Source organism: Pan troglodytes, chromosome 7 (genome assembly GCF_028858775.2).
Source record: "Pan troglodytes isolate AG18354 chromosome 7, NHGRI_mPanTro3-v2.0_pri, whole genome shotgun sequence".
Classification (NCBI taxonomy): Eukaryota; Metazoa; Chordata; class Mammalia; order Primates; family Hominidae; genus Pan; species Pan troglodytes.
In genome coordinates, this window is record NC_072405.2 from 49,972,874 (window position 1) to 50,000,639 (window position 27,766).

Genomic DNA, 27,766 nt, shown 5'->3' on the forward strand with positions numbered 1-27,766 from the left:
TCGGTCATCCGCTTCCTGTGCTAGCCCAGGAGGACAACGTAAGCCCCATCTCATGTCTGTCTCATCTCTTTCTACAATGGCAAGGGCCTGGCTTGTCTTGGCATCCTTCCCTGCACTCAGCAGAGGGGCATGGTGTGGGCCCTGGCCCAGATGGGACGATGAGAGCTCCAAGGTGAGCTGGTCCTCAGCCGCAGACTTGCAGTGTCTGGGAAATGCATCACCTTCTCCTGACCTGCCGACGCTGCTTTTCTGCTGCGGCACAGGGCGGGGTCTTCTCAGTGCGGGAAGCTTGGGGAAGAGAGCACCCACTGCTCTACAGCTGAAAGCTCCGTCCCGCCCCAGTTAAGCCCACCAGCCCCTCCTTCAAAGGGGGTAAGTGGGGAGGGCGCCATTATCAGCTCCGTCACATGCAGGCTGTGTGACTGCACACAAATAACTTCCCTGGGTACTGGTGCTTCTAAATATGGTCTTCAACTAAATATGGCCTTCAACCGGAAGCACGCAAGGGGAGAGGAGCTCCGAACGCCAGCTCCAGCAGCAGCTGACCCACGGTCTTCCCCAGCCTCATGATTGCTCTTCTAAGTGAGCCCTCCTGGTGCTCTAATGTCCCTAAGTGAGCCCTTCCCGTGCACTAATGGCTCTAAGTGAGCACTCCAGGTACCCTAATGTCACTAAGTGAGCTCTCCTGGCACCCCGATGTCCCTAAGTAAGCCCTCCCAGTGCCCTAATGTCCCTAAGTGAGCCCTCCCAGTGCCCTAATGTCCCTAAGTGAGCACTCCAGGCACCCTAATGTCCCTAAGTGAGCCCTCCCGGTGCCCTCATGTCTCTAAGTGAGCTCTCCCAGTGCCCTAATGGCCCTAAGTGAGCACTCCAGGCACCCTAATGTCCCTAAGTGAGCCCTCCCAGTGCCCTAATGTCCCTAAGTGAGCCCTCCCAGTGCCCTAATGGCCCTAAGTGAGCACTCCAGGCACCCTAATGTCCCTAAGTGAGCCCTCCCAGTGCCCTCATGTCTCTAAGTGAGCTCTCCCGGTGCCCTAATGTCCCTAAGTGAGCCCTCCCGGCGCCCATATGTCCCTATGTGTGCTCTCCCAGTGCTCCTCGGGGTCTCTCCTGCCGGGCATACCTGGTGGGGTCTTGGGGAGGCACTGGCTTTTGCAGATGGCACCTATGCTCTTATATATGGCATCTGCCAGACTGAATGTATGTGCTCCTGTGCAATTAGAACCCAGGGTCAGGGTTGGCATCGACACCTCTGTCCTCACTGCCAGGCATAATCTTACCCAGGAGCCCAGAAGACAAAAAGGGACCCTGCTCCCGCAGTCAAGCTCTTACCTGTCCTGACTCCTCTCCGTCACCTGACTCACGGTGGGGGAATGTGTGATTCGGGCTTGCCCCCTCTGATGGCCTGAAACAAGAGACACTTCATTCTCTGAGTCCTGCCCTGCACCTGTCGCGTCATCCTGCCTCTTAGAACCTGGCAGCTTCTCTTCTGACCTCTGACCTTCCTCCTGTTCAAGCAAATCGATAAGGCCATTTGTGGCATCTGAATCCACTGTGTCGTCCTCCACAAGTTCCAGAGAGCCCAACTCGGGGCCCCGCGGTTCCTCTGAGAGTGCCCCCTCCAACTTCCACTCGTGACCTGTGGCATCAGAGTCCTCAGCCTTGCTACACTCCAGAGAGGAGTCCTCAGCAGTGACCAGAGAAGGCGTGAGGCCCGCGGACCACACCTGCATGTCAGACATCTCCAGCATGGTGTCATGCTCCGTGGCCGCCAAGGGGATGGCGTCTAGGACGGCCACCTCGTTCCAGTACTGGTCTGCACGTAGCGGAGAGGAAAGTGCACAGCCCAGGGAGGCAGGGGACAGCAGCTCGTCCTGCAGTGAGGAGTAACCTGGATGGGCAGACAGAGGGCAACATGCTCCAGCAGTGATTCCTGTCCCACGCATTCACGTGCAGGTCCACGCACACGCACGAACACACACACGCAGCTGCGGCCACAGAGATGCATGCACATTCGGGGTGGATTGGGGGCTTTCCAAGCTCCAGGCCCAATGCTCAGGCCTTGTGGCTGCTGCCTGGGCATCCAGGCAAGAGAAGCAAGGCTCTGAATTGGGTGGGGGCAGCCAGGGTGTGAGGCAGAGATGGGGGAGCGCCCTGCTGGATGGCGAAGAGGAGATTGGACTTTCTTATCCAGTTCAGAGCACTAGACAAAGAAGCCTTTATCCAAAGGACTTGTGCTCCAATCTGTCTCTGATCCCATGAAAGCTCCACTTCTCCATGGCTGGGCAGAAGTAGACGTTGCTCCTCTACTCAAAACTTCACTTTAGCTTAGCTCTTAGGTTCTCAGGGATGTACCTTAAAGGGAAGGAAAGGCCACCCAGAACCAGGGGTAGTAACCAGGCTGCCCTTGAGGGGCCTATCAGGGTACACTAAACACCCATAGACCTCACTGTGGTGGTCAAATGGGAAACAACCTTCTGGTGTGGCCAGGCATCACTTTCCTCAAGTTGCCTATTGGTTCCAGAAACTGCACGATCTAAAGTGCTACAGGGGAGGGCTCTTAGGGCTCAAAAGGGGCAAGGTCAGAAGGCACCAAGAGGCACCAGGTCTGCCTGCCCCAAAACCCTGTGTCCAAGAGCCCTGAGCTGTTTGTCCCAGCTGCAGGTCAGCACCGACCTGGTGGGATGGGAGCCAGCTCGCTCAGGCCCTGAGTGCATGACCCGTGCATTGACAGGAAAAAGAGGACTCTGATGCCCCTTCAGAGCAGGTGCCTCTGTGGGTGGGAGAAGAGACTAGAAGACAAGATTCTCCAATGGGCTTGGCCTGTCTAGGAAACCAGGAAGCAAGTACGTGCTTACAGCAGCTGGAAAGCCCACAGAGCTGGAGGGGGACCCTGGGAATGGGCAGGGCTGCCCCTTGCAGTCTCTAGGGACCTTCCTGCCATTGAGAGATGTCCAGACACCCCCAGCCTAGAGTTCAAACCTAGTTCAAATGCTCCATTCTGCCATTCAGCCCCTACCCCCACTCCTACTCACATGCAACTGCCCCCGGGCTGTGCTTTGATTCAAGCCAGGCGGGCTCCTTTCTTGCCCCCTCAGCCTCCGCTCGGGGCCTCAGCCTCCGCTCGGGGCCTCAGCTCCTGATCACCTGCTCCCCTGCTTTTACATCACTAGCTCCATTTATTCTCATCCACTCACTGTTCAACCAAAATAAGAGAGGTCCGATTACATGCCAGGCACTGTGCTATGGGAATGGGGATGACAAACCCCAAACACACATGCACACACACACACTCACACACTCTCTCTCACCCACACACTCACAGATGGGACAGCTTCTTGTCTCATGGCATTTTCCCAGCTTCAGCTCCTGTTGCTCCCTCCCATCTCTGAGGCTGTCCTAGGGTCCCTCGCTAAGGCGGTTCTCAGAAATGCAAACCCATGAGGACAGGGCTGATGCCTGCCTTCCTCGCCCCACCCTTTCCTACAACAGGATTGGGCCTCCACTAGCCCCATGACCACTGAAGAGCTCTCCAGGTGTGTGAGAGGACCCAGCAGCTGGAACAGAAAGACCTCAGGCACATTCAGTGGAACTGCAATTGTTAACATGTACCTGTGTGTTCAACGTGCCCGGAGCCATGCTGTGTACTCTGCATGCATTCTCTTAATCTCCCAGGGAAGTTTTCTTCCCTGCAAGCCTACTTGGTTCCAGGTCCCAAATGAGCGGGGAGGATGAGCCCGTGAAGGTGGGGTGGTTGGGAGAAGGGCTGCACAGCGGCAGAGACTGAGGGAAACCCCTTTTAGCTCTGGCCAAACTAGGAAGAAAAAGGAGGAAGGAGTGGGAAGAGTAGGTGAAATGGGTGGGTCACATCTTACCATGAACTGAACTCCAAGTCACTGTACATGAAACTGTGACTTGAGGAATTATATAGCTGACCAGGGCCATGGCCTTCAAACCCTTCATAGAAAACCCTCCAGATATACAAAATCAGGAAATTTTGGGGTCAACTGATGATTATTTTTCTTATTACTCTTGCGAGCATTTTATATTATTTACATCACTTACTGAGCATTTTGTTGTTTTTTAAAGCAGAGTCTTGCTCTGTCGCCCAGGCTGGAGTGCAGTAATGCAATCTCAGTTCACTGTAACCTCTGCCTTCTAGGTTCAAGTGATTCTCCTGCCTTAGCCTCTCCACTGGGAGTAGCTGGGATTACAGGTATGCGCCATGACGCCTGGCCAATTTTTGTATTTTTAGTAGAGATGGGGTTTCACCCTGTTGGCCAGGCTGGTCTCGAACTGCTGACCTCAAGTGATTCGCCTGCCTCAGCCTCCCAAAGTGCTGGGATTACAGGGTTGAGTCACTGAGCCCGGCCACTGAGCGTATTTTTAGTGCAAAACATATCTAACATGTTTTTAATTGCCACAACAACCACATGAGGAAAATAATATAATTCCTACTTTATAGATTAGGAAACTACAGGTTTAGCAACTTGCGGAAGGCCATACAGCTAGTAAGTTTGGTCTTTTCCATAGACTTTGCCATTAATCTCTATTAAAAATAGCTTTGTTGAGGTATGTTTGACATTCAATAAGTGTGTATCTTTAAAAGGGGGTAAATTGATACGTTGTGACACATGTGTACCCCCATGAAGCCATCACCTCAAAGAAGAAAAAGGACATTTGTCACCCTGGAAAGGTCTCCTCAAGCTTCTTTGTAATCTCTCCCTGCCCTTTCCCCCTCTGCCAACCCCAAACCATTCCCAGGTGACCCTGATCTGCTTTTTGCCACTACACATCAGTTTGCATTTCCCAGGATTTTACATAAACGGATTCATACAGTATGCACTCTCTCTTTTTTTAAAGCCTGGCTTCTTTCACTCAACATAGTCAATTTGGGTTTCATCCATGCTGATGCATGTATAAATAATTTATTTCTGTTGCTAAGCCATAGCCCTTTGGATGGATATATCACAGTTTGTAAATTTATTTACCTGCCAATGGACATTTGGGCTGCTTCCAGTTTGTGGCTATTACAAATAAAGATGCTAGTCTGTATGGACATAACGCTTTCTTTTCTCTTGGGTAAATAGCTAGGAATGGAATGACTTGATTGTACAGTAGGTATATGTTTAACTTTGTCAGAAATGATCAAGTGGTTGTACCATTTTGCATTCCCACCAGTGGTGTATGAGAGTTCCAGTTCCCCCATATCCTCACCAACACTTGATATGGCCAGCCTTTTTAATTTTAACCATTCTTTTAGGTGTGTGGTGGTACCTCCTTATAGTTTTAATTTGTATTTCCCTAATCACTAATGATGTTGAGCATATTTTCATGTGCTTATTTGCCATGTGTATATATTCTGGGTGAAAAGTCTGTTCGAATCTATTGCTCAATCTAAAAACTGAGTTGTTTTCTTATTATTAAGTTTTGAGAGTTCTTTATATATTCCAATACTATAGCAGATGATTATTTGCCAATATTTTCTCCCAGTCTGTAGCTCGTCTTTTCATTTTCTTAACAGTGTATTTTGAAGAGCAGAAGTTTTGATTTTGATGAAGCCCAACTTGTCAATTTGTTCTTTTATGGATTGTGCTTTTGGTGTTGTATCTGAGAAATCTTTGCCTTAACCAAGATCTTTAAGGTTTTTTTCTTATGTTTTCTTCTAGAAGTTTTATAGTTGTAGATATTACATTTAATCTATGACCCATTTAGAGTTGATTTTTGTATACAAGGTAATAATCCAAGTTCATTTCAGTTTAGATTTTTTGCATAAATGTTCATAAATGATATTGGTTTGCAGTTTTCTTGTTAATTGTCTTTCTTCCCAATATCAGGGTAATGCTGGCCTCATAAACTTAATTGAGAAGTATTTTCTCATTTTCAATTTTCTAAACAAGTTATTTCTTCCTTAAATGTTTGGTAGAATTCACCAGTGAAGCCGTCTGGGCGTGGACTTTTCTTTGTAGGAATGTTCCAAACCATACATTTAATGTCTTTCATTTATATGGGGCTATATCTATTTCTTCCTAAGTGAGCTTTGATAGTTTGTGTCTTTCAAGGAATTTGTTGATTTCACCTGTTTTCCAATTTACTGGCACAAAATTGTCATAATATCCCTTTATTGTCCTTTTACTACCTATAGAATCTGTAGATATTCTATAGGTAGTATATATTTCTTATTCCTGATATTGGTAATCTGCAGGTCTTCTCTTTTTTCATAATCAGTCTGGCTAGAGGTTTATCAATGTTATTGATCTTTTCAAATCACCAGCTTTTGGTTTCATTAAGTTTCTCCAAGTTTTTCTGCTTTCTGTGTCACTGATTTCCACTCTGATCTTTATTATTTCCTTTATTCTATGATTTTGGGTTTAATTTACTCTTCTTTTTCTAATTTCTTAAGGTAGAAAAGTCTTTATTTTGCTTTCATTTTTGAAGTTACGTGTGCTAGGTATAGAAGTCTAGGTTACTTTGGAGATGTTATTTCTTTCTTCTTTAAAGATGTGGCATACTTTAAAGATGCCACACCATGTTCTGGCTTCTGTTGTTTCTTTTTTTCCTTTTTTCTTTGTTTTTTTTGAGACAGGATTTCACTCCCGTTGCCCAGGCTGGAGTGCAATGGTGCAATCTTGGTTCACTGCAACCTCTGCCTCCTGAGCTCAAGCGATTCTCCTGCCTCAGCCTTCTGAGTAGCTAAAAGTACAGGCACGCACCACCATACACGGCTAATTTTTGTATTTTTTGTAGAGATGGAGTTTCACCCTGTTGCCCAGGCTGGTCTCGAACTCCTGATCTCAAGTGATCCACCCACCTCAACCTCCCAAAGTGCCAGGATTACAAGCGTGAACCACTGCGCCCGGCCTTGGCTTGTGTTGTTTCTAATAAGAAATCTGATGTGAATCTTATTTTGGTTCCCTTGTACATAACACATTTTTTTCCCTCTGATTGCTTTTAAGATCTTTCTCTTCACCACTGGTTTTGACCAGTCTGCTAATAATGTGCCCTGATAGAGTTGCTCACGTGTTTCCTGTGCATGCGGTTCATCAAACTTGTTGGATCTATGTCTTCATGATTTTTATCAAATTTGGCAAGTTTCTGTCCATATTTCTTTTTTTTCTTTTTATTTTTTTTTTGCGTTGAGAACTCTGTCGCCCAGACTGGAATGCAGTAATGTAATCTTGGTCCACTGCAACCTCCACCTCCTGGGTTCAAGCGATTCTCCTGCCTCAGCCTCTCAAGTAGCTGGGACTACAGTCATGCACCAGCATGCCTGGCTAACTTTTGTAATTTTTTTAGTGGAGACAGGGTTTCACTATGTTGGCCGGGCTGGTCTCGAACTTCTGACCTCAAGTGATCCGCCCACCTGGGCCTCCAAAAGTGCTGGGGTTACAGACATAAGCCACTGTGCCCAGCCCCGAATTTCTTACAATACTTTTTCTTCCTTCTTTTCTGTTGGGAACTGTAATTTCACATATTAGGTCACTTGAAATTGCCCCATAGCTCACTTTGTGTTTCTCCAAAACAGAAAGAAAAGAAAAATGTTTGGAGTTTCTCTTGCTGTATTGTCAAGTTCACCAATCTTTTCTTCTGCAGTGTCTAATGTCTAATCCCATCCAGTGTATTGATCCTACACATTCATCTCTAGAAGATTGGCTTGGGCCTTTAAAAAATATCTTCCATGTCTCTACTTAGCTTTTTTGAATACCTGAAATACAGTTACAATCACTGTTTTACTATCTTTGCTAATTCTTTTTTTGTTTGTTTGTTTGTTTTGAGACAGAGTCTCGCTTTTGTTGCCTAGGCTGGAATGCAATGACACTATCTCGGCTCACTGCCACCTCCACCTCCTGAGTTCAAGTGATTGTCCTGCCTCAGCCTCCTGAGTAGCTGGGATTATAGGCGCCTGCCACCTCACCCAGCTAATTTTTTTGTATTTTTAGTAGAGACAGGGTTTCACCATGTTGGCCAGGCTGGTCTCAAACTCCTGACCTCAGGTGATCCGCCCACCTCGGCCTCCCAAAGTGCTGGGATTACAGGCATGAGCCACCATGCCCAGTCCTTTGTCTGCTAATTCTAACATCTTTGTCAACTCTGGGTCAGTTTCAATGGATCGATTTTTCTCCGCTTTATGGATCCTGTTTTCCTGCCTCTTTGTGTGTCTGATTACTTTTAACTGGATGCTAGACATTGCGAATTTTACCTTGTGGAGTGCTGGATGTTTTTGTATCCGTGTATGCTTGAGCTTTGTTCTGTTACGCAGTTAAGTTACTTGGAAGCAGTTTGATCCTTTTGCATTTTGCTTTCAAATTTTATCAGGGAGGACTGGAGCTTTGGGGGTTAATTTTTCCCTATTTCTGAGATGAGATCCTTCTTTGTCCCCTGAACAAAGGCTGTGAGAGATCAATTGGGAATAGCTGGCTAATACTCATCTGAAACTTGTGGGGGACTCCAGAGTGTTCTATCTGTGCAACTGTCTCCTCTCTTGTGCTCTGTCTTGAGAACTCCAGCTGTCTTGGTCTTCCTGGACTTTCAAAATGGTAAACTAGACAGCTGTAGGGCTCACTTCATTTATTTCCCATGCTTTGTGGATCAGTGTCCTTTGTTATTTGATATCCAATGTCTTGAAAACTGTTGTCTCATACAGTGTGTCCATTTTTTGGTCTGCAGTAGTTTCAAGCAGGAGGGTATATTCAGTCCCTGTTATCCTGTCTTGGCCAGAAGTGGCACACATCGCACCTGACACAGCTCCTTGGATTTGGCTGGGTGAACATTCCATCACTCCTTGGAATTGCGATGAGACTTGAGAACTGGGAGAGGGCAGCTTTGCGCCACAGAACACTTGAGGCTCATTCATGGATTCCTTTTGTGAGTTTCCCACCTTGAGACTTCCACGGCATTTGCTTTAGTGGAATTTCACCCAAATAAAGATGTAAGGGGCCGGGCACAGTGGCTCATGCCTATAATCCCAGCACTTAGGGAGGCTGAGGTGGGTGGATCACCTGAGGTCAGGAGTTTGAAACCAGCCTGGCCAACATGGTGAGACCCCCGTCTCTACTAAAAATATAAAAATTATCTGGGTATGGTGGCGGGCACCTGTAGTCCCAGCTACTCGAGAGGCTGAGGCAGGAGAATCACTTGAACCCGGGAGGCAGAGAGGTTGCAGTGAGCTGAGATCGCACCATTGCACTCCAGCCAGGGCAACAAGGGTGAAACTCTATCTCAAAAAACAAACAAACAAACAAACAAAAAGTATGGATACAGAGAGCACATGTACCACCTCTGCAGGAAGTCCCTACTTGTCTTCACTCTGGGAGTCCTTCCCTGGTAACAGCATTTAGGGTACATGCCCAGCTGCTCCCTCTCCCAGCCATGCTGGCTGAGATCCAAGGCCACAGGTAGCTAGCTGTATTGCTGGTGCTGGTGGGAGTCACTATGAAGCTGCAGCAATACTTGCAGAAGCACAAGTGCATCCTCATGAGGAACATCTCACAGGTCTGGGGTGGACCAGACCATAGGCAGATCCACTGGATCCCCCAGGGTGAGTTCCAGAATGTCTGTCTCTCTGGTAGTCTCATGCAGCCCCACCACACCTGGGTCACCAGCCCCTCCCTCAGTCTAGAGGCCTCCTCTTGGGGCTACATGTTGGAGAAGTCAGGTAAAAGGCAGCCACACATATTGGTTTGGGGCAGCATACAGTCAAGTGGTCCCTGCTCATTCCAGGTCACTGCCCTGGTTCTGTGCTGACCCAGAGGTAATAATCGTCCTGCTAGCTTAACGTCAGCAGCAAATGGGCAACAGGGGTCAACAGACAGCCTCACCCTAGACAAGGCCACACTTCACTAGCTGCAGTTGTGAAGAATTGAGGGAAATAAAACAAGTTTTATTTCCAAGTAGACATTAGTTTGTGTCTGATTTATCAGGCCAAATGGAACTCACACGGGTGTGAGATGATCATTTCTCCTCTCATAAGGGAAGTCTGTTTTATTTTCAGAAACATGCTATTTTATTTTGGCTCTATAGGCCATGCTTTCTTCATGTTTATTCCCAGGGCCTGGGCCGTCCTTTCCTATGTGGGAGAAGCACACTGGCCTTTTGGCCTGAGCCCCTCTGCTCTGGCCAATTAAGGCACTGGTGGTGAGCAGAGCTATGAAGGGAGAGACAGCCTCAGGCTTCTAATTCCTGGACACCACCCACTTATGTCGTGCTCACAGAGCTGCCTATCACTACCCAGAGTCCCAGGGCCTCAGAAGGAGGCTCAGACATGCAGAGGGACCAGGAAAAGCACAGAGGAGCCAAGGTCCGACTGTGGGCATCAGTGCATTGGGCTGGTTGGGCACCAGGTCAGGCCATCACGAGCCCTGCCCAGGGAAGAGCAGAGAAGCTGCAGAGCCTGTAGTGCCCCCCGACCCCCCTTAGACCTCTGACTGTCCTGCCACCTTCTCTCCAGAACACAAGGGCACCCAGATGAGGGCCAGACTTTCTGGGGCAAGGAAGAAGGCAGGAAAAATATAAAGAAGCTGATTCTGGACAAAGCAGGGCATCGGTGCATGAGTCTGCTGGGGCACAGAGCTGGGTCTACCGGGGACCCGCCAGAGAGGGTGTCGGGGACTGCTGAGGCTGCACAGAGCAGCCAGGAAGCACAGAACATTCGACTGTGACCATCTGAAACCAACTACTCGGGAGAGGGCTCCCTCAAAGACTTAAGGGCAATCATGCCACTCTTTGGCCAGAACCCTCTGATGGCTTTCCAGCTTACTCCAAGTCAAACCCAATGTCCTCATGACAGTCTATGGGTGGGCTCCGTGTCACCCCTCCAGCCCCCACACCTGCCCTCTCTCCCACTGTCCCTTTGCCCCCGCCTCCAGCCCCGTCCTGTGAACGCATCAGGAAAACCCCCTTCACACTCCCTGCTCTGAAATCTTCCACCTCAGTGCCGACGCATGGCTCCCACCTCATCTCTGGCAAGTCCTCGAGTGCCACCCACTTCCCTTGCACCATGAGTCCCCCCGGCCCCGACTCCGGTCTGTTTCTCCTGCACCATGCACGGTAACTGCTGGTGTGTGATACAATTCCCCGCGTGGCTCTCCTCACAGGAGGGAAAAGCTCCACAACGGCAGAGTTTTGTTTTGTTTTGTCCGGTTGAGAACAGGTATCTCTCTCCTGCCTAGCACAGTGCCTGGCATGTGGTTGATACTTGAAAAATATTTGCCAAATGGGCTGACCCCCTGAAGCAGAGCCCTTTCAGCAGACATGGAGTGCACAGGCCCAGTCCCACACAGGAATTGAGAACCACTCGGGCAAGAATGCCTCAAGGCCTGGTGGGAGCTAGGGGTCTGTGGCCCGGGGAGATGCTCACAGATGCCCAGGTCTGTAACTGTGAATATTCACACTCATGCGGCTCTGGTGGCCCGTTGTCCTGTAGGTGCTTAATCAGGGCACAGGAAATCAAAAGCGTGCCCCTCTGACTTGACCAAAAGTATGCGCTGGGTGTCAAAGAAGCCTCGACACATGGGAAGGGAGAGGAGCTTTGTCACTAGAATTTCCCCAGGTTTGTGGCTTCCCTCAACCGCCCTCAGCCCACTGAGCTCCTGTAAAGCTCTGGCCAGGTCCCCTGAGGGGAGGCTGGAATCCCCAAGGGGGTGGACCTGGGGAGTGGGCCGGGCACACACAGCAGGCAGCACCACACAGCAACACCCACGGACACACACACACATGTGTGCACACGCACACACATGAACACGTGCACACACACACATGCACGCACACATGCACACACATACGCACACACACAACTACACCCAGGACATGGCCATGAGATGCGTGGGGAGACAGGGCTGGGGGCCATGACATGCATGTGGACGTGGCCGGCTCTGCGCCTGCCGAAATGGGGACAGTGGAGACAGTGGAGACAGGCAGCACGATAGCGTGAGTGCACAGAGGTCAAGATGAGGTCAGAGGCAGAAGAGAGGCGATGGGACGTGATCAGCAGATGGGCCCTGCTCCCAGGATGCAAGATGGCACACTTCAGGAGACACAGGATGGAGAGCAGGGGACAGGGAGGGCTCAGCGAGCACAGGGTCCCCTGGCAGGGGCTCCGTGCCCAGGCCCACCTGGGACTCGCCCTCAGCCGCGCCCCCAAACTGTGTACCCAGTCACAGGTGCCCACCCTCAGCCTGGGCGTGGCGGGGATGGCCCTTAAGACAAGGAGCTTGAGGAGCATACACATCACCATGCAGGCATCCAGGGTGATGTGTCAGCCACCTGAGGAAGCCATGTCACAGACATGGAAATTTTGTTTCAAGGTCTGTAAGGAATTTTAGGGATCCAATCCAACTTGCTGATTTTACAGAAGGGGAGAGGGCTCAGTCATGCAGGGAGTTGGCAGGAAGGAAGGGCCTAGAACCCAGACCTCCTGGCCGGAGAGTGGGGCCTCGCTGTTTATGTGCCCGCTGGCCAGAGAGGGGGCGGGCGAGGAAGGGGTTGCGAGGGGGCCTGGCCCAGGAGTGGCAGGGGCTTGGGGGCAGAGGTCACAGCCTCCTGTACATCCTCTCCTTGGGCTGGATCTCACGGGGGATCCCTGCCATGCTGAGTCACATCAACAAAGAATGAGGGGAAGGAGATGAGATGATAGAAAAGGGGGAGAGGAAAAAGCAGAGAGACCCGGCTCCAGGAAGAGCAAACTGCTCAGTCCCTAGAAGTGGCCACAGCAGGATTTGTAAAACACCGTCCAGTTAAACTGCACTGGACCTTGGGCCAGGAATCTCCATGCCCTCTGCTTCCCAACCACTGACTGTTTTACAGATGGGGACACTGACACCCCAAAGAGGGCCCACGCCTTGCAAAGAGCTACCGGAAAGTCTGCAGCTGTGTAGGGGCCGTCTCTAGCTGGCGGCCTCTGACTCAGCTTTTTCTCATACACCACGCCCTGTGGGGACGCAGTTGCTGATGGCAAGGGCCTGGGGGCCATTCTGCAGGGCTGCAAAGGCTAAGGCGGAGGCGATGCCCACCTGCACAGGAGCAGCCATCTCTCTCTCCTTCGCCTCTGCTTCCCCGGAAAGGAGGAACTCGTTGCTGACAAACCAGACCTCCCACCAATGGGAGGCAGAGCGGGCTTTGAGGGATGACGTATTGTGGGAAAGGGTTATTGGTGCTGATGCCTGTAGGGCAGGGCTCCGGCTCAGTCCCCATCTGGTCCAGGTGACACTCACCATTCATCTGGGAGGGTGACAGCGAGTAGTCGCGGTCGGTGTGCCGCCTGTCTGGCTTCAAGTTGCGGCTCTGTCGGCCGGAACCCTCCAGCATGTTCACGATCTCGCCACGGTCAATGCTCTGCAGGGCTGTGTACAGATTCTCCACTGTGGGCGCAGAAGAGAGATGCACGTTACTCCAGGCCGGTGAGCGAGGATCACATGGGCTCAGAAAATGGGGCCAGGATGAAGATGGAGAAAGGAGATAATTTTTTTCAGAAGGTGGAGGCACCCTCTTTTATTAGAGTCAAAACAAACTTCCTCTGGGGAGAATACTTTTTACACTTCAGCAGATCTTTTCCAAATGCTAACAGTGTGCAGTTATTTTATTTATTGGTCTCTGTTACCAAAAAATAAATAAATTATTTTATTTATTGGTCTCACTCTGTCACCCAGGCTGGAGTGCAATGGGGCAATCTCGGCTCACTGTCCACCTCCCAGGTTCAAGCAATTCTTGTTCCTCAGCCTCCCGAGTAGCTGGGATTACAGGTGCATGCCACCACGCCCTGCTAATTTCTGTACTTTTAGTAGAGACAAGGTTTTGCCATGTTGGCCAGGCTGGTCTCGAACTCCTGACTTCAAGTGATCTGCCTGCCTTGGCCTCCCAAAGTGCTGGGATTATAGGCATGAGCCACTGTGCCCGCCACAGTGGCCAATTTAAAAGTCTAGAAAGACTGTTTTTTTATTATTATTTTGTAAGCTAAGAGGAGTACTACAAGAAAATAAGGATGAGAATGATTAGATTCTGTCCTTTTGAAATTCTTGGTCCTTGCCAGATGATTTGAGATGCAAATGTAAACACTCAATTTCCACTTAGTGTTTTTGAGTCTGGGAAACTGGTTGAGGAGGAGCTGAAAAGAGAATGAGGCAAAGCTCCCTCCAGGTTGGAGGAAGCTCCTGGGAGAATGAGAACTGGTTCAGACTGGGGTCCAGCTCACCCAGACTGTGTCCTGAGAGGACAATACTCATTTGCTTGGGAAATTCAACAGGAAGACCTCAAAGATGAGTCATACACCCTGCACAGATGTTGTCATCTAGGAGTCCTGATGCAATTTTTATGTTATTTTTTTAGAGTCAGGATTTTGCTTGTTGCCCAGGCTGGAGTGCAGCAGTGCAACTGTAGCTCACTCAGCCTTGACCTCCCAGGCTCAAGTGATCCTCCTGCCTCAGCCTCCAGAGTAGTTGGGACTACAGGTGTGTGCCACCACACCTGGCTAATTTTGAAAGGACTATGTTACACAGTCTGTTCTCGAACTCCTAGGCTCAAGCAACCCTCCCACCTTGGCCTCCCAAAGTGTGGGGACTACAGGCATGAGCCACTGTGCCAGGCCTTGCAATTTTTATCTTATTCCAAGGATGTGAAAAAGGCTGAGGCCAAGCTTCTCTGGTCATGCCTTCTGGCAGGGCTGCCTGGAAGACCTCCTGACGCGAGTGGTGCGTGAGTGTGTGTGAGAGAGACAGAGACAGACTGACTCCAGAGGCCAGTGTCATGAATGGAATTTGAAGGAAGAACTAGTTTGGTGGGGAGGAGGTCCTAGGACAGGCTTCCTCAGTGGGACGGTACTGACTGTTTGCGTTTTGGCCTTCACGGATGACCCAGAGGTTCAGCAAGGCCACGCTCTGCTCCAACAGGGAGTTGGGATTTTCCACTCGGATCCTGTTGATGTCTTCCACACTGAACTGCAGCTCCCGGGCCAACTCTGCAAGCAAAGAACCAACAGCAGATGTGAGCCATGCAGGGGGCCTCCAGCACACAGGCTGGGTGGGCACTGGGGCGTGAGGGGACCCAGTGGGGAGCACAGGGAGCTCTGAGGCAGCCTCCCTGTGGGTTTGGTCTTCCTTCTTATCAAGAAATTCCTTATGAAATGCCAGCACCTATACCTTTATGTCCCCAGAAAATGGAAGAATGGGAGGGGTGCTTGTTAAATAGGTCCTGAATGAATGAATGATCAAATGTCCTTTCTTCCTTTCGTAACTTCCAATATGAGATGACATGACCTCTCAGCAAGGTCAGCAACTTCTGCAAGGTCACAGAGCCAGCGAGTCCCTGAGCCAGGAGGCAGCCGTACCTGCCGATTCTCACCCCAGCACTGCCTGGGCCATGCCATGCCCTACTGCCAAGAACCAATGAGAACAGAAATGGACTCCTGAGCTTATGCGTCTTCAGGGAGAGGCATTATTTACATTTAAAATGAAAATACAAGTTCCCATCTAAATGCAAGGCAATAATGCAGACTGTTAGCCAAAATCCCCCATTATTTTTATTGTTATTTCTTTAGAAGGAAAATAGCATTAGAGTCTAATTTCAAGGATGAAGAAGACTGGGGAGAAAGTGATGGTGAGAATCAGAACACGCACATACAACACAAATGTGCACACACTCACAACACATACACATGCATACACACATGCACACACACGCCCCCTGAGCAGCCAGCAGTCATGATTAAAAGAAGGAGCCGTGACTGAACTTCTGAGTTTGTCACACTGCCTTTCCACAAGTCATTGCCAAAAGGTTTCTGAGTGTGTCTAAAGTGTTCTCCAGGGGAAGTGAATGAAGGGAGTCCACTCATATAAAAGCTAACAAAAAATAAGGAGGGGAAGGGGAAGCCATTTCAGTGTCAACAAGAATTGAGCACTGGGCTCTGGACAGAAATACGGTTATAATTAAGCATTCACCAAGCTGCGCTTGGGTCCTCTTCTTTGTTGCTCAAAGCCACACAGTGCTGGATACTGACCACTCGCACCCCCATTGTTCCTAAAGACAGGGTTTCTGACATTAGGCTTCTGTTTAAGGATCCCTTAAGATGGTTTTCAGATTCCCAATTCCAGCAACCATTTTGAAGGCAGGGATCAGCACGAGAACGTAGCTTCTTCCTCTCCCTGTCCATGACTTCACCCTGCACTCTCCAACCAATCAATCACCTACACACTCCAGCCACTCCAAAGCCCTTAACAGCCCCAGCCCTGAACTCCTCCTTGGGGAGACGGATTTGAGGTTTCCTCCTCCCTCCTTGTTTGGTGGTCCTGGGATTAAGCCTCTTTCACCGCTGTAACCCCGTGTCTCCGTGTGTCTTGACTTGCCACTCACATTGGGCAATGGACCTGCTGTGGTTACACAGGGAGAATCCAGTTCTAGGGTCTGTGGTTGGGCACAGCACATTCTGAGCCTTCACTTTATTTGCCCACCTGTCTCCCTTAAAATAAGATCTACGCTGATGGTTGGCAGGACTTCTGTGAGATCCAGCCACAGCCACAGACCATAGCGAAATATGTTGAGACTTGCCCTTTCCTTCTCTCCTTTTCAAGGTCTCCTGTAAACTCAAAAGCTGAGTCTTTCTTAGAAAGGAAAGTCAGACAGAGATGGAGGCAGGGGGCTCCCCCTTCATGGGCACCCAATGGTGTGGCTTGGGCAGCAGACCCAGCTCAGACAATCACAAATCAGATAACCCATGGGTGATAAAAGGAGGGTTAGAAATGCCTCATTCATTGCTCATTACAGGGGAAGAGGGTAGGTGAGATGGACAAAGTGCTTTTCTGCCCCTAATTCCCCACTCACCTGCCCAGCTGAGACCGAGGTGCTCTGAGATAACAGCCATCTTCATCTCTGCCTGCTCTGTCCCACTGAGAGAACCTGGGGAGAAGCATTAGATTTCATTTACTAGCCAGGGCAGGACACAGTTGACAGGCCTAAGGACACGGCCTGTGATGGATGTGGCTTCCGTGTGCACTGGGGTGATTGTCTAGACTCTCTGCAAGATCAGGGGAAGACCCGAGTCAGCTCTGCAGCTGCTTTTGGAACTGGCTGAGCAAGCGGCACCTCAGCAGAACCCTCACAGGGCTGCGGGGAGATGAGCTCACACCCACCCTTCTTGGGAAGGGAGCAAGCATGCATCACCACACAGAGGCCGTACCTGGTGTGGACTCACTGAGAATGCTGTATCGCAGGGCCAGGGGCGTCGGGGTCCTTCTCCTATCTTCGGCTCCACTTCCCTGCAGAAGAAGAAAGGGTGCTTTGGGTTTTGGACTCTCCCCACCTTCCCAGAGAAAGTGATCTGAGCTCCTATGCTGCAGGGGTGTGGAAGGCTGACCCCAGTCCTGGTAAACAATCAGTCCGTTTCTTCAGGGACTTAACACAAAGAGTAACACATGGGAGGAGTGGGAGTGAAGGGAAGCTGAAGAAGCGCACATGCGTTATTAATCACAGTCGTAATAACGGCAAGCCCACGTCACCCCATCACCTGTGAGGCCCTATTTAATGTTCACGGCAACCTAAGAGGTGGGTACTGTATTACTCCCATTTCATCAATAAGTAAACTGAGGCATAGAGAGACAAAGTTCCTTGCCCAAGATCACCCAGTTAATATGCGATGGAGCTGGGGTTGAACTTAAAATGATTGTTTTTCTTTTTGGATTTCTTTCTGCTTGAAAGACCCGTTTCTGTACTGCCTTAAGGCCTTAACATCACAGCCCTGTGGAAAAGCATCCGAACATTTGCCCAAGGCTGCAGAAAAATATTCTCTCTCTTTTTTTTTTTTAAGAGCCAGGGTCTCACTCTGTCTCTGAAGCTGGAGTGCAGTGCGATGGCACGATCATGGCTCACTGCAGCCTCAAACTCCCGGCCTCAAGTGATCCTTCTGCCTCAGCCTCCCGAGTGCCAGGACTACAGGTGCATGCCACCATGCCCAGCTAATTTTTCATTTTTATTTTTTTGTACAGACAGGATCTCACTATGTTGCCCAGGCTAGTCTTGAACTCCTGGGCTCAAGCAATCCCTTGCCCCAGCCTCCCAAAGCACTGGGGTTACAGGCATGAGCCTCTGCGCCCAGCCTGAAAATCCTCTTTTGAAAAAGAAGTTGGTTCACCCTCATCTCATGCCCAAAAAGAAAAGAGAGATTGAGCCATGGACTTATGAATGTAACCTTGCTTCTTTCCTAGTTTAGCATGGAAGGCTAATGATTAAAACAACAACAACAGCAAAACAACACCAACGAAAACCACGGAGACGGTCTGGAGACGTATGATCCCTCCAAAGTCCCTAGCAGAGGTGGTGACTGGGATACTCTTACAGGTATCGACAAATGAACATACGTGGCCAAGACTCCTTTGCTGAGCTCAAAACCCTGGGTGTTTGCAGTGGCTGAGGACACCAGGCTTCCCTTCTGTGAGGGCCTAGCACCCTGGGAAGATAAGCAGGTAGATGAAAAAGCGGCCTGAGAGAAGCCGTGCAGGGGCTGGGAGACCTTAGCAGCTCTCCTTGGTGTGAACCTCGGAGGCCTCGGGCCAGGGACACCGAGGCAGATGCCCTTAGGGCCCCTTGTCACTTTCACACCTAGGGAGCCCAGGGTCCACAGCGTGGAATGTGCCCATCACCATCTGATACTAACATTTGTTCTTCCTGTCCCATGACCAGCACTGCACTGCAAATTGCAGAGAGGGCCAGGGCATGGTCTCCCCGCCAGGCCACAACATGAGCATGTGGAGGAGAGCTCAGCACCTTTGCATGCCTTGGGGGACTCTAAGCTTCCACCAGGAAGAAGCCCCTTGGAAGTGCTGGACCTGGGGTCTGTTTGGGGACCTCCTACAGGGAAGCCGTCTTGGGCCAAGGCTCCTCGGCAGGTGCCAGCTCACCTTGGCGCAGGGGGGCATGGTGATGTTCAGGTGGCAGAGAATGTGCTGGGTGTCCTCGTACTTCATCGCCTTGCGCAGAAACGACAGGGACCCTCCCGGCTCTCGACTGCTGTCCCTCACCTAAACTCAATCACACAAAGGAGAATTCAGGGGCCCTTTTCTAGGCCACCCAGCTGTCTGGTTTAGGGAATTCTGCCTCCCCAACTTTCTAGACCCAGAGGAGAACTCAGCCAGAGGGTGCCGGCACCTTTACAGGCATGGCCAGACGGTTCTCCCGAAATGACTGGAAGTGGAAGCTCCGCTGCTGGGCAGCTTTCTTCACAGGCACCAGGTTCCCAGAGAGTTCTGCAAACAGGGACATTCCTTCCAACACCTGCAGGAGAGGAAAAGCAGATACAGCTTGTCAGGGAGAGAAGGGCCCAGATGTCCCTCCTTCCACCTTTGGTCCTTCCCTCTCCAAGACACACCCTGCCTCAGCAAGAGGCATGCGGGTGTGTGCTGAGAAATCCACTGTTTGTTTTGGGAAAGGCTTTATTTCCAAAATTGTGATCAATGAGGCATGCTTCCCGACTTCAACAGATTTTGTAATATGTAGGGATCTTCAAATATCCCTGAGATGTTGATGGGAATTGCTATCAAGTATTCCAAAACTTCACTTGAATATCATAACATAGCTTCTGAAAACAACAACAACAACAACAACAACAAACCCTGGTTCTGGGCTGGGCATGGTGGCTCACGCCTATAATCCCTCCACTTTAGAAGGCCAAAGTGGGAAGATTGCTTAAGTTCAGGAGTTTGAGACCAGCCTGGGCGACATAGGAGATCCTCATCTTTACAAATTTTTTTTTAAAAATTAGCCAGGTGTGGTGGCATGTGCCTGTAGTCCCAGCTACTTGGGATGCTGAGGCAGGAGGATCACTGGAGGCCAGGAGTTTAAGGCTGCAGTGGGCTATGATGTCACAACTGCACTCCAGCCTGGGCAACAGACTGAGATCCTGTTTCTAAAAATAAAACCAAGGTTCTGTTTTTATGTCTGTCCAAAGATGCTTTGTTCATGACAAGAGCTGGAAAGCACTTGCTCTGTTTTAATCTCACTCATTGTTATGGGTGAGCTTTCAACTGAGAAGTTATCACTAACTCATTTGACAGTTGAAAAAATTGAGGCTGAAAGAGAAAAACCGGTTTGCCTCGTTAGTGCCTAAGACAGGATTAGAACCAAGGTTCTAGTCCTGCACTTGTTCTCTGGGGCCCTCAGCCTTCCCCAGGAAAACTCAGTGCAGATTCTGAGGATTAGATCACTGCTGGCTTACTACACATCTTAACCCAAGTGGGTCTCTTAGGATCGGTAACTGGTTCAGACCTAGCCCCCATGCCTTCACTCTTCACATTATCTGTCGAGCCCTTTCCTCTGCCTCCTCACCTGGGTGCTACTGAAACCCTAGCACAGCAGGTCATAATGTAGACTCAGGGGCCAGAGATGACCTGGATAAATCCCATCTCCACCACTCACTTAGCTGTGTGACCATTGGCAAGTTACTTAACCTCTCAGCCTCAGTTTCTTAATACACAAATAAGGGATAATAAAGGTACCCATAAATATGAGAATTAAATGAGAATATGCAAGAAAAGCACTTTTATTTATTTATTTAATAGAGATGGTGTCTCACTATGTTGTCCAGACTGGTCTCAAACTCCTGGGCTCAAAGCGATCCTCCTGCCTCAGCCTTCCAAAGTGTTGGGATTATAGGCGTGAGCCTCTGAGCCTGGCCAGCACTTTTATTTGTTTGTTTTTTGTTTTGTTTCCTGCCCCCACCACCATACTCAGCTGCCTAGCACTTCTTTTTTTTTTTTTTTTAAACAGAGTCTTGCTCTGTCACCCAGGCTGGAGGGCAACAGTGCGATCTCGGCTCACTGCAACCTCTGCCTCCCGGGTTCAAGTGATTCTCCTATCTCAGCCACCCGAGTAGCTGGGATTACAGGCACGTGCCATCATGCCCGGCTAATTTTTGTATTTTTAGTAGAGACAGGGTTTCACCATGTTGGCCAGGCTGGTCTCGAACTCCTGACCTCAGGTGATCCACCCGCCTTGGCCTCTCAAAGTGTTGAGATGAAAGGCGTGAGCCACTGCGCCCGGCATGGCCAGCACTTTTAATAGTCCCTGGTGCACAAGACCTTCGGCAAATGCCAACTCTTTTCATAGATCACTGGACCAAAAGCCTGCAGCCTCCTCTGAGATGTGCATGGTGGCATCTCTCTCCTTTTCTGAAGCTTCTCTAAGATGCTTCTCAAGAGGGGTCTCAAAGACAGACAGCTGTGGAGCCCCTCGTCTACAGAGGGAGGACTGCCTGCCTGCACCTGGCAATGGTGTTCTGGAGAAAACGGCAGGACGGTTTGTCCCAGAGGCGGTGCAGGGCCCAGCCCTGTTACCTCTATGTCCCTGCTCCGGGCCACCTCCACGAAGTTCTCATGCTGCTCCAGGGTCTTGTCCACTTTATCATCTGTCATGCAGTAGCAGCGCAGGCGCCCCTCTCGGGGGTCATTCATCTTGGCAAAGATGACGAATTTGGCCATGTAGGGCACTGCAGTGAGCTCTTTGTACAGCAGGGTGGCAAAGTTCACAGCCTCAGCAGTCCGAGGACAGTCTGACAGCCAAAACCTAAAAAGTAGGGCGAGTTATGTGTTCCCAAGTGCCCAACAGAGAGCATCCTTTCCATCCAGACGGGAGCAGCCTATGAGCCATACCATGGCTACTATTGCCACACCTGTGGTCACGGAGGCTTCCACGTGGAGGGGACAGTGAGGGAGCCTCAGCCTCAGGCCTGGACGGCAGCATAGAGCCTGAGGACGGCCCACACAATACTGGGCTGGGCTGGCCTCGTCTCACCTGGCGGAGACATTGGTGGTGAAGTTGGCGCACTCGTTGGCATATACAAGTTTGGTGGTTCCTGTTATGTCTTCCCACTGGGCTTGGTCTGTTCCTCCTGTAACAGCGGCAGAAATGGGGCTGGGGACAGTCTTCAGGATGTAAGCATGGAGCTTACTAAAATGCTAAGGCCGTGGTGTGCAAGGTGAGACTGGGTGAAGCTCACTTTGTCTGCAGCCCTGGGCACCCTAACCTCACCCCGCTGCTCTTCCTCCTAGCAACCTGCATGCCCCTCCTCCTAGGGCTTGGAGAGTTCTTCCCCAGGGGCATGGACTTTTTTTTTTTTTTTTTTTTTTTTGAGATGGCGTTTCATGCTTGTTGCCCAGGCTGCAGTGTAGTGGAATGATCTCGGCTCACTGCAACCTCCACCTCCCAGGTTCAAGCAATTATCCTGCCTCAGCCTCTGGAGTAGCTGGGCTTACAGGTGCATGCCACCATGCCTGGCTAAGTTTTGTATTTTTAGTAGAGACGGGGTTTCTCCATGTCTCGAACTCTTGACCTCAGGCGATCCACCCGCCTTGGCATCCCAAAGTGCTGGGATTACAGGCGTGAATCACCACATGGGCATGGACTTTTATGCAGATACATCATCCTTCCATCTCTTGGAAGAGCACCTCACTCCCGGGGAAGTCAACAAAAACTAAGGGGATTGCTGGCCTCGCCTTCTCGAGTCACCCCCCTACTGTGTTCCAGACGCACTGCAGCAGCCGAGAACAGAAGTGAGGCAGGGGCCCCTCTCACCAATGACGCTGCAAAGCAGGCGCAGGCTGGTGGTGTCTCCCTCCCCGCTGTCCCTCGGGTTGTCGGTCCAGGAAGGAGGCAGTGGGATCCGAAGCCCAATGGGGCGGTGGAACTTCCGGCGCCGGGGCTCCACGGTGACAATGGGGCTGAATGTGGCCTGGTTGCCCAGGAGCTTAGTGACAAGCTCATCCGGGACAGGCTGGGCCTGTGAAATGACAGAGGCAGGACACTCAGGCCCAAGCAGGAGAGGGGCTAGTCAGACGGGAGGCAGCTCCATGCCTGGTGAGAGTGGCCGTCAGTGCACGGGGTCCCGCCCTGCTGTTGGACCACAGAACCGACACGGTGGAGCTTGCCTTCCTGAGCCGTTTCTCCCCTTCTCCTCTGCTTCTTACTCCCAGGGCTGGGGCATCTTTGCTAGCACCACAGTCAACTCCCGGAGGTCATGCGGTTCCTGCATGCTGCACAGACCGGGCTGTGCAGCTTGATGGGTTACCAGGGGTTCTGCAACTTATCAGGGAGCTTCCACCTCACCCCTTCCCACTCAACTCTCCTTTGAGCTTTAAACTCAGATCTCCACTGTGGCATTTCAAAGCACCAGACAAAAGTGTGGGGATGTCCTGGGGAAGAGGGTGGCCTTCCCGGAGGCCTGGAGTTCAGTCCACCCCCAGGACCTGGCGGGGAGGAGGGCTGTCACCTGCAGAGCCAGCTTCACTCTCTTGGTGACGGCATTCTCCGGGAACGTTGCCTGTACCAGGGGCACCAGCTTGCTCTTCAGGGAGCCCCCTTCGGGACCGATGGTGTCGTAGTCCTGGCAGAGCCGTGACATGATCACGAAGTACAGCGGGAAGTCGGTGGTGATGATTCGGCACACCCTCTTCTTCTCCAGCTCCTCCAGGCTCCCCAGCTCTGGAATCACACACACAGGCCACCACCCCGGTCACATCAGGCACAGGTTCAGGACTTCCAGGGGCCCCAGAGTCTCCCTGTCCCCAAGACCCAGTGCACACACCCTCCCCAGGTGCCGGGCGGCATAGTGGCCAGAAGAAGTGGCCAGAAGAAGTGCCCAGGCCCAGAGGCCCAGCAGAGCAGATGTGGCTGCAGGCAGCCGCTGAGCATCCCCTCACACATCCTGGGGACCCAGGGCTTGTCCACACCAGGCCATTCCCAGCCTCTTGGGGCTTCCCAAACTTCAGGTGGCCCTCAAAGACCACCTTTAAGGTGCAACTCAAACCCCTCTTCCGCAAGGAGGGGACCCAGCCCTGGGATCCCCCGCCCCTACCTTCGTCCATCCCGTTGAGGATCTGATCCAGGTAGCTCTCTCCATAGCGGCTCCTGTGCTCCTTCCACACGGAGCCGTTTTCGCTCCTCAGAACCACGAGCTCGCGGTCTCCACGGCCATGGGAGGCAAAGTGCGGGATCTCCACGATTACGGGGCTGAGGCAAGGACACAGTGGTGGTGGGGAGGTGCTCATACAAGGCAGGCGGGGCACAGGGAGGGATGGGGCTGCCGGCTCCCACCCAGATGGATAAGGCACTTCCGCAGCCATGTGGAGGCCCCACCTGCAGGCAGGTCTCTAAGTGGACCAGACCCATGGGGAGGTTCCCCAGGGCTTCCCATGGCCCCGCTTGCTCCCCGCCAGGCTTGCAGTGACAGTGAGGGCAGGGCCAGTCTCATTTCATGCGGGCTCTGCTCCTACGACCTAAAGATCCTGTCCTTGCACCTGATTCCAAAAATCCACCTGACATCCCTAGACGGGTGACCTCATCTATCAACTGGCCATAATGACATTTCCTTCAGAGGGACACTTTGAGGACAAAGAAACGTCAACGAGAAAACTTGCTGCTTTGCAAATGGTGGTGACCGCTCTGAGGGGCCAGGAGGGCGGACAGAGGTAGAAGGCAGGGCCTCCTGGTCAGGCCTGTCCCCACATCACACCCATGGTGCCTGAGGGGCAGCAAAGCTCCAGGAGGAGCCCAGGCTGCTTCAGGGGAGTGGAGCACAGGCCTCTGGAGCCGGGTACTTCCCTCGTCCTCAGGGGAAACGGCCAGGGAGGCCGTCTTCCTGGGAACTCTCAGTGCATAAAAGGTCAGACCCTCAGGCTTCAGAGTGGCCTTGTCTCTAGTGTCACACAATATTTAAGAGTTGTTTTTTTGGTTTTGCTTTTTATTTTTTACAATGACGGGGTCTTGCTATGTTTTCCAGGCTGGTCTCGAACTCCTGGCCTCAAGCGATGCTCTCACCTCAGCCTCCCAAAGCACTGAGATTACAGGCGTGAGCTATCGTGCCCGACATGAGATCTGAGAGTTGTAAGCCCTCTCAGGGCTATGGACACCTTCGTGTGTCAGGAAAAGTCAGGGAAAGGGGAGGGGCACCCAGTTCTGTTTCCCCATCAGGACAGATGGAAATGGCGTGGCCTCTGTGGCACAGGGACAGGGGAGAACACGGGCTGCCCGCGCACGCTCACCTCAGGAACTGTGCCCCCGTGGGCCCCAGTGCTATGATCCTGCTGGCCAGGCCCTCCTCCTCGGCCAGTGGGGGTGGCGTGCTGAGCTTCTGGGGCTTGACCAGGCGGCAGGTGATGCGGGTGGGCGCTGCGCACGTCCGTGGCGGGATCACCACTCGCAGGCCGTTGTGGCGACTTCCTCTCATGGAACCACCCCGGGCGTCAACCATGAAGCTCACCAGAAACCTAGGAGTGGGGCAGATGCACGTTGGGCTTCTGCATCCCCTCTCGGAGATGGAGACAGGAGTCCCCGAGCCCTGCGCCCGCCACTCACCCTGTATGCACCGGGCTGGCCACCGGGCTGATGTTGTCTGAGGTCTCGGTGGCCGGGCTGCTGGGGATGAGGGAGTCCTCATCATACTCTTTAGATGCCTGAGGAGAGAGAAAGGGTCCTCCTGTCCCACCTCCTCCCGGGCCAGCTGGATGCCGTGCCAGGGCGTGGAGGCTTGGAAGAATCTTGCCGCTAGAAACCAGGTGCCACGTGGAGAAAGTGCTCCCACGGGACCCCACCGCCCTGTCAGACAAGGCCGTCCTGAGGTCTAAAAGGAAGCACAAGCTTCCTCCCACCTCCATGCCTCCCCTTGGCTCAAGACCCTGGGACAGAGCCTTGGAATGGGTGGAGCCAGTCCTCACTGTTCAGTCTGGCTCCAGGCCCCAGGCCCGCTGCACCTGCTGCAGACCCGCCCCCTTCTCTCCAGCTCTGCCCATGGGGAGCCCTGCCCTCAGCAGGCCAACTTCCTCTAGGGTGGGCACTGCATCCCAGCACCGTGACCGCCTCGCCAGTTAGCTGTGGGCGGACTACCTGCCCTGTGGACATTTGGAGCCCACGAGGTGAACACACCAGACTCCTGCCCTTGTGGGGCTTCCTGCCTCCTCACCTGTGCAACGGGGACTTGCCTTAGTGTAACGCTGCAACTACAGGGATGCCAGGCTGCCCTGGCACAGCAGCAGCACCTGAACCTAGCCTTGCTGCTCTCTAGATCTTCACGTTTGCTTTTCCCCCGGTCCAGAACGTCCTTGTCCATCGCCCTTGTTGATCTAATCCTCTCCACTCCCCACGTCTCACCTCCTTCACAGATGCTCCCAGCCACCTTGGGGCTGGTTAGGGCCTCCCTGCTCTGCACTCTGTGAGCACTCACACCACACAGTGGAGCACTCCCCCGCTCTCCCTCCTGGTTCTGTGCTAACTGGGTTCATGCGTCCGAGTCCACTCTTTCTGGTTGGGCCCCGGCTCCCAGGAGGCAGGTGTCCAGCCCTCCTGCCTGAGCCTGTCCGGGGTGCACAGCAGGAATCCAGTAAACATCTGCTGGCTGGAGTTCCTATCCTAGGCCAAGAGTTGAAGACAGTGGGCTGGTCAAGGACCCACTGGTTTCTCACTGCTGCTGTCCTGGGCTGCATCCAAGGACTGCGCCACCACAGGAAAGGGCCCCATCTGACCATCTCTCCCAGACGCCGCCCACCCAGCGCCACCAATGTTGCACCATTATGAGGCGTCCAAGCGTGGAATGCCAGTTGGACAGTGAGTGGCATGTGAGCTATTAGTGCCTATTGTGCTACGTACAGGCCACCCCTCAACAATCACTGTCCCAGGGTTTTCATGCCCTCCATGTGGGGAAACCACAGAGAAGGAGCTTCTCACCTGCTCCTGCTCTTCTGACCTGATCACCACTGTCTCAGGCATGGCACAGGGAATCCTGGGGATGGCTGGAGATTCCACCCTGCGTGCCAAGAACACCAGAACATCACAGGGCTGATCCACATGTGCACACAGCTTCCTCTTCCTCTTGCCTCCAAGCCTCTCCCTCCGGCTTTCCACTCCGGAGCCTGACTGCGCTTCACAACCTGGTGGAAGGACCGCCTCCTCCTCCATGAAGTCCTCCCCAATGACTCCAACCTGCACTCGTCACCCCTTTCTCTACCTTTAGAACCTGTTGACAGAATCCTCGCTCTGGCTACCAATATATCTTTCTGTGTTGCTACATGACCACTTGGTGTGCATTTCGATCCCACCAAATGAGTCCGTAAGTTGCTTATGGTCAGGGTTACAGCTCTGTATTTCTTTCTAACAGATGTCCAGCAAATTCAAATGGAGTAAATGGCCCAGTGGTTTCACTCCCTGCCTGTTCATGGGACACTTCCATCTTTTCAGAAAACACCTAGGGCTCAGTGTTTCTACAAAGTCGTTGATATTAGATTGCTTTGCAAAATGTCCCTGTGTACACTGTGCCCCCACAGTGAGATAACTCACAGCAGTCACAGAGGGAAATGAGAAATGTGGTCCAGGCAGGCAGACCCGGATCTCCCCTGGCTTGTACCTAACATACCTCAGGGGCGGAGGTATACAGTCAAGAGTTTGAGCTTAGCCTGGCAATAGTTTCTAATGTGAATCTTCCTCAACATTTTTTTTTTTTTTTTTGAGATGGAGTTTCGCTCTTGTTGCCCAGGCTGGAGTGCAGTGGCACGATCTTGGCTCACTACAACCTCCGCCTCCCGGGTTCAAGCAATTCTCCTGCCTCAGCCTCCCGAGTAGCTGGGACTACAGATGCGTGCTGCCACGCTCAGCTATTTTTTTTGTATTTTTAGTAGGGACAGGGTTTCACCATGTTGGTCAGGCTGGTCACGAACTCCTGACCTCAGGTGATCCTCCTGCCTCAGTCTCCCAAAGTACTGGGATTACAGGTGTGAGCCACCGCGCCCGGACATCTTCTTCAACTTTT

At 51.8% G+C, this 27,766-nt stretch overlaps 1 protein-coding gene across 17 annotated transcripts in view; it reads right to left on the minus strand.

The window, feature by feature from the left end:
• ANK1 (ankyrin 1) overlaps positions 1–27,766 on the minus strand; it is a 240,387-nt gene that overhangs the window by 15,856 nt on the left and 196,765 nt on the right. For 12 of the 17 annotated variants that reach the window (XM_016959397.4, XM_016959396.4, XM_016959393.4 and 9 more), the window contains 15 exons: positions 26,689–26,767; positions 25,324–25,421; positions 25,011–25,235; positions 23,825–23,979; positions 23,240–23,451; positions 22,546–22,750; positions 21,766–21,862; positions 21,309–21,537; positions 19,126–19,251; positions 18,879–18,998; positions 17,162–17,240; positions 16,807–16,881; positions 14,816–14,947; positions 13,209–13,355; positions 1,333–1,891 (listed from right to left, as the gene is read on the minus strand). In XM_016959397.4, coding sequence (XP_016814886.1) covers positions 1,333–1,891; positions 13,209–13,355; positions 14,816–14,947; positions 16,807–16,881; positions 17,162–17,240; positions 18,879–18,998; positions 19,126–19,251; positions 21,309–21,537; positions 21,766–21,862; positions 22,546–22,750; positions 23,240–23,451; positions 23,825–23,979; positions 25,011–25,235; positions 25,324–25,421; positions 26,689–26,767 — 2,538 coding nt within the window. The remainder of the gene's footprint in view (positions 1–1,332; positions 1,892–13,208; positions 13,356–14,815; positions 14,948–16,806; positions 16,882–17,161; positions 17,241–18,878; positions 18,999–19,125; positions 19,252–21,308; positions 21,538–21,765; positions 21,863–22,545; positions 22,751–23,239; positions 23,452–23,824; positions 23,980–25,010; positions 25,236–25,323; positions 25,422–26,688; positions 26,768–27,766) is intronic. The other 5 variants (XM_016959403.4, XM_016959401.4, XM_001139450.8 and 2 more) reach the window with 1 other exon arrangement.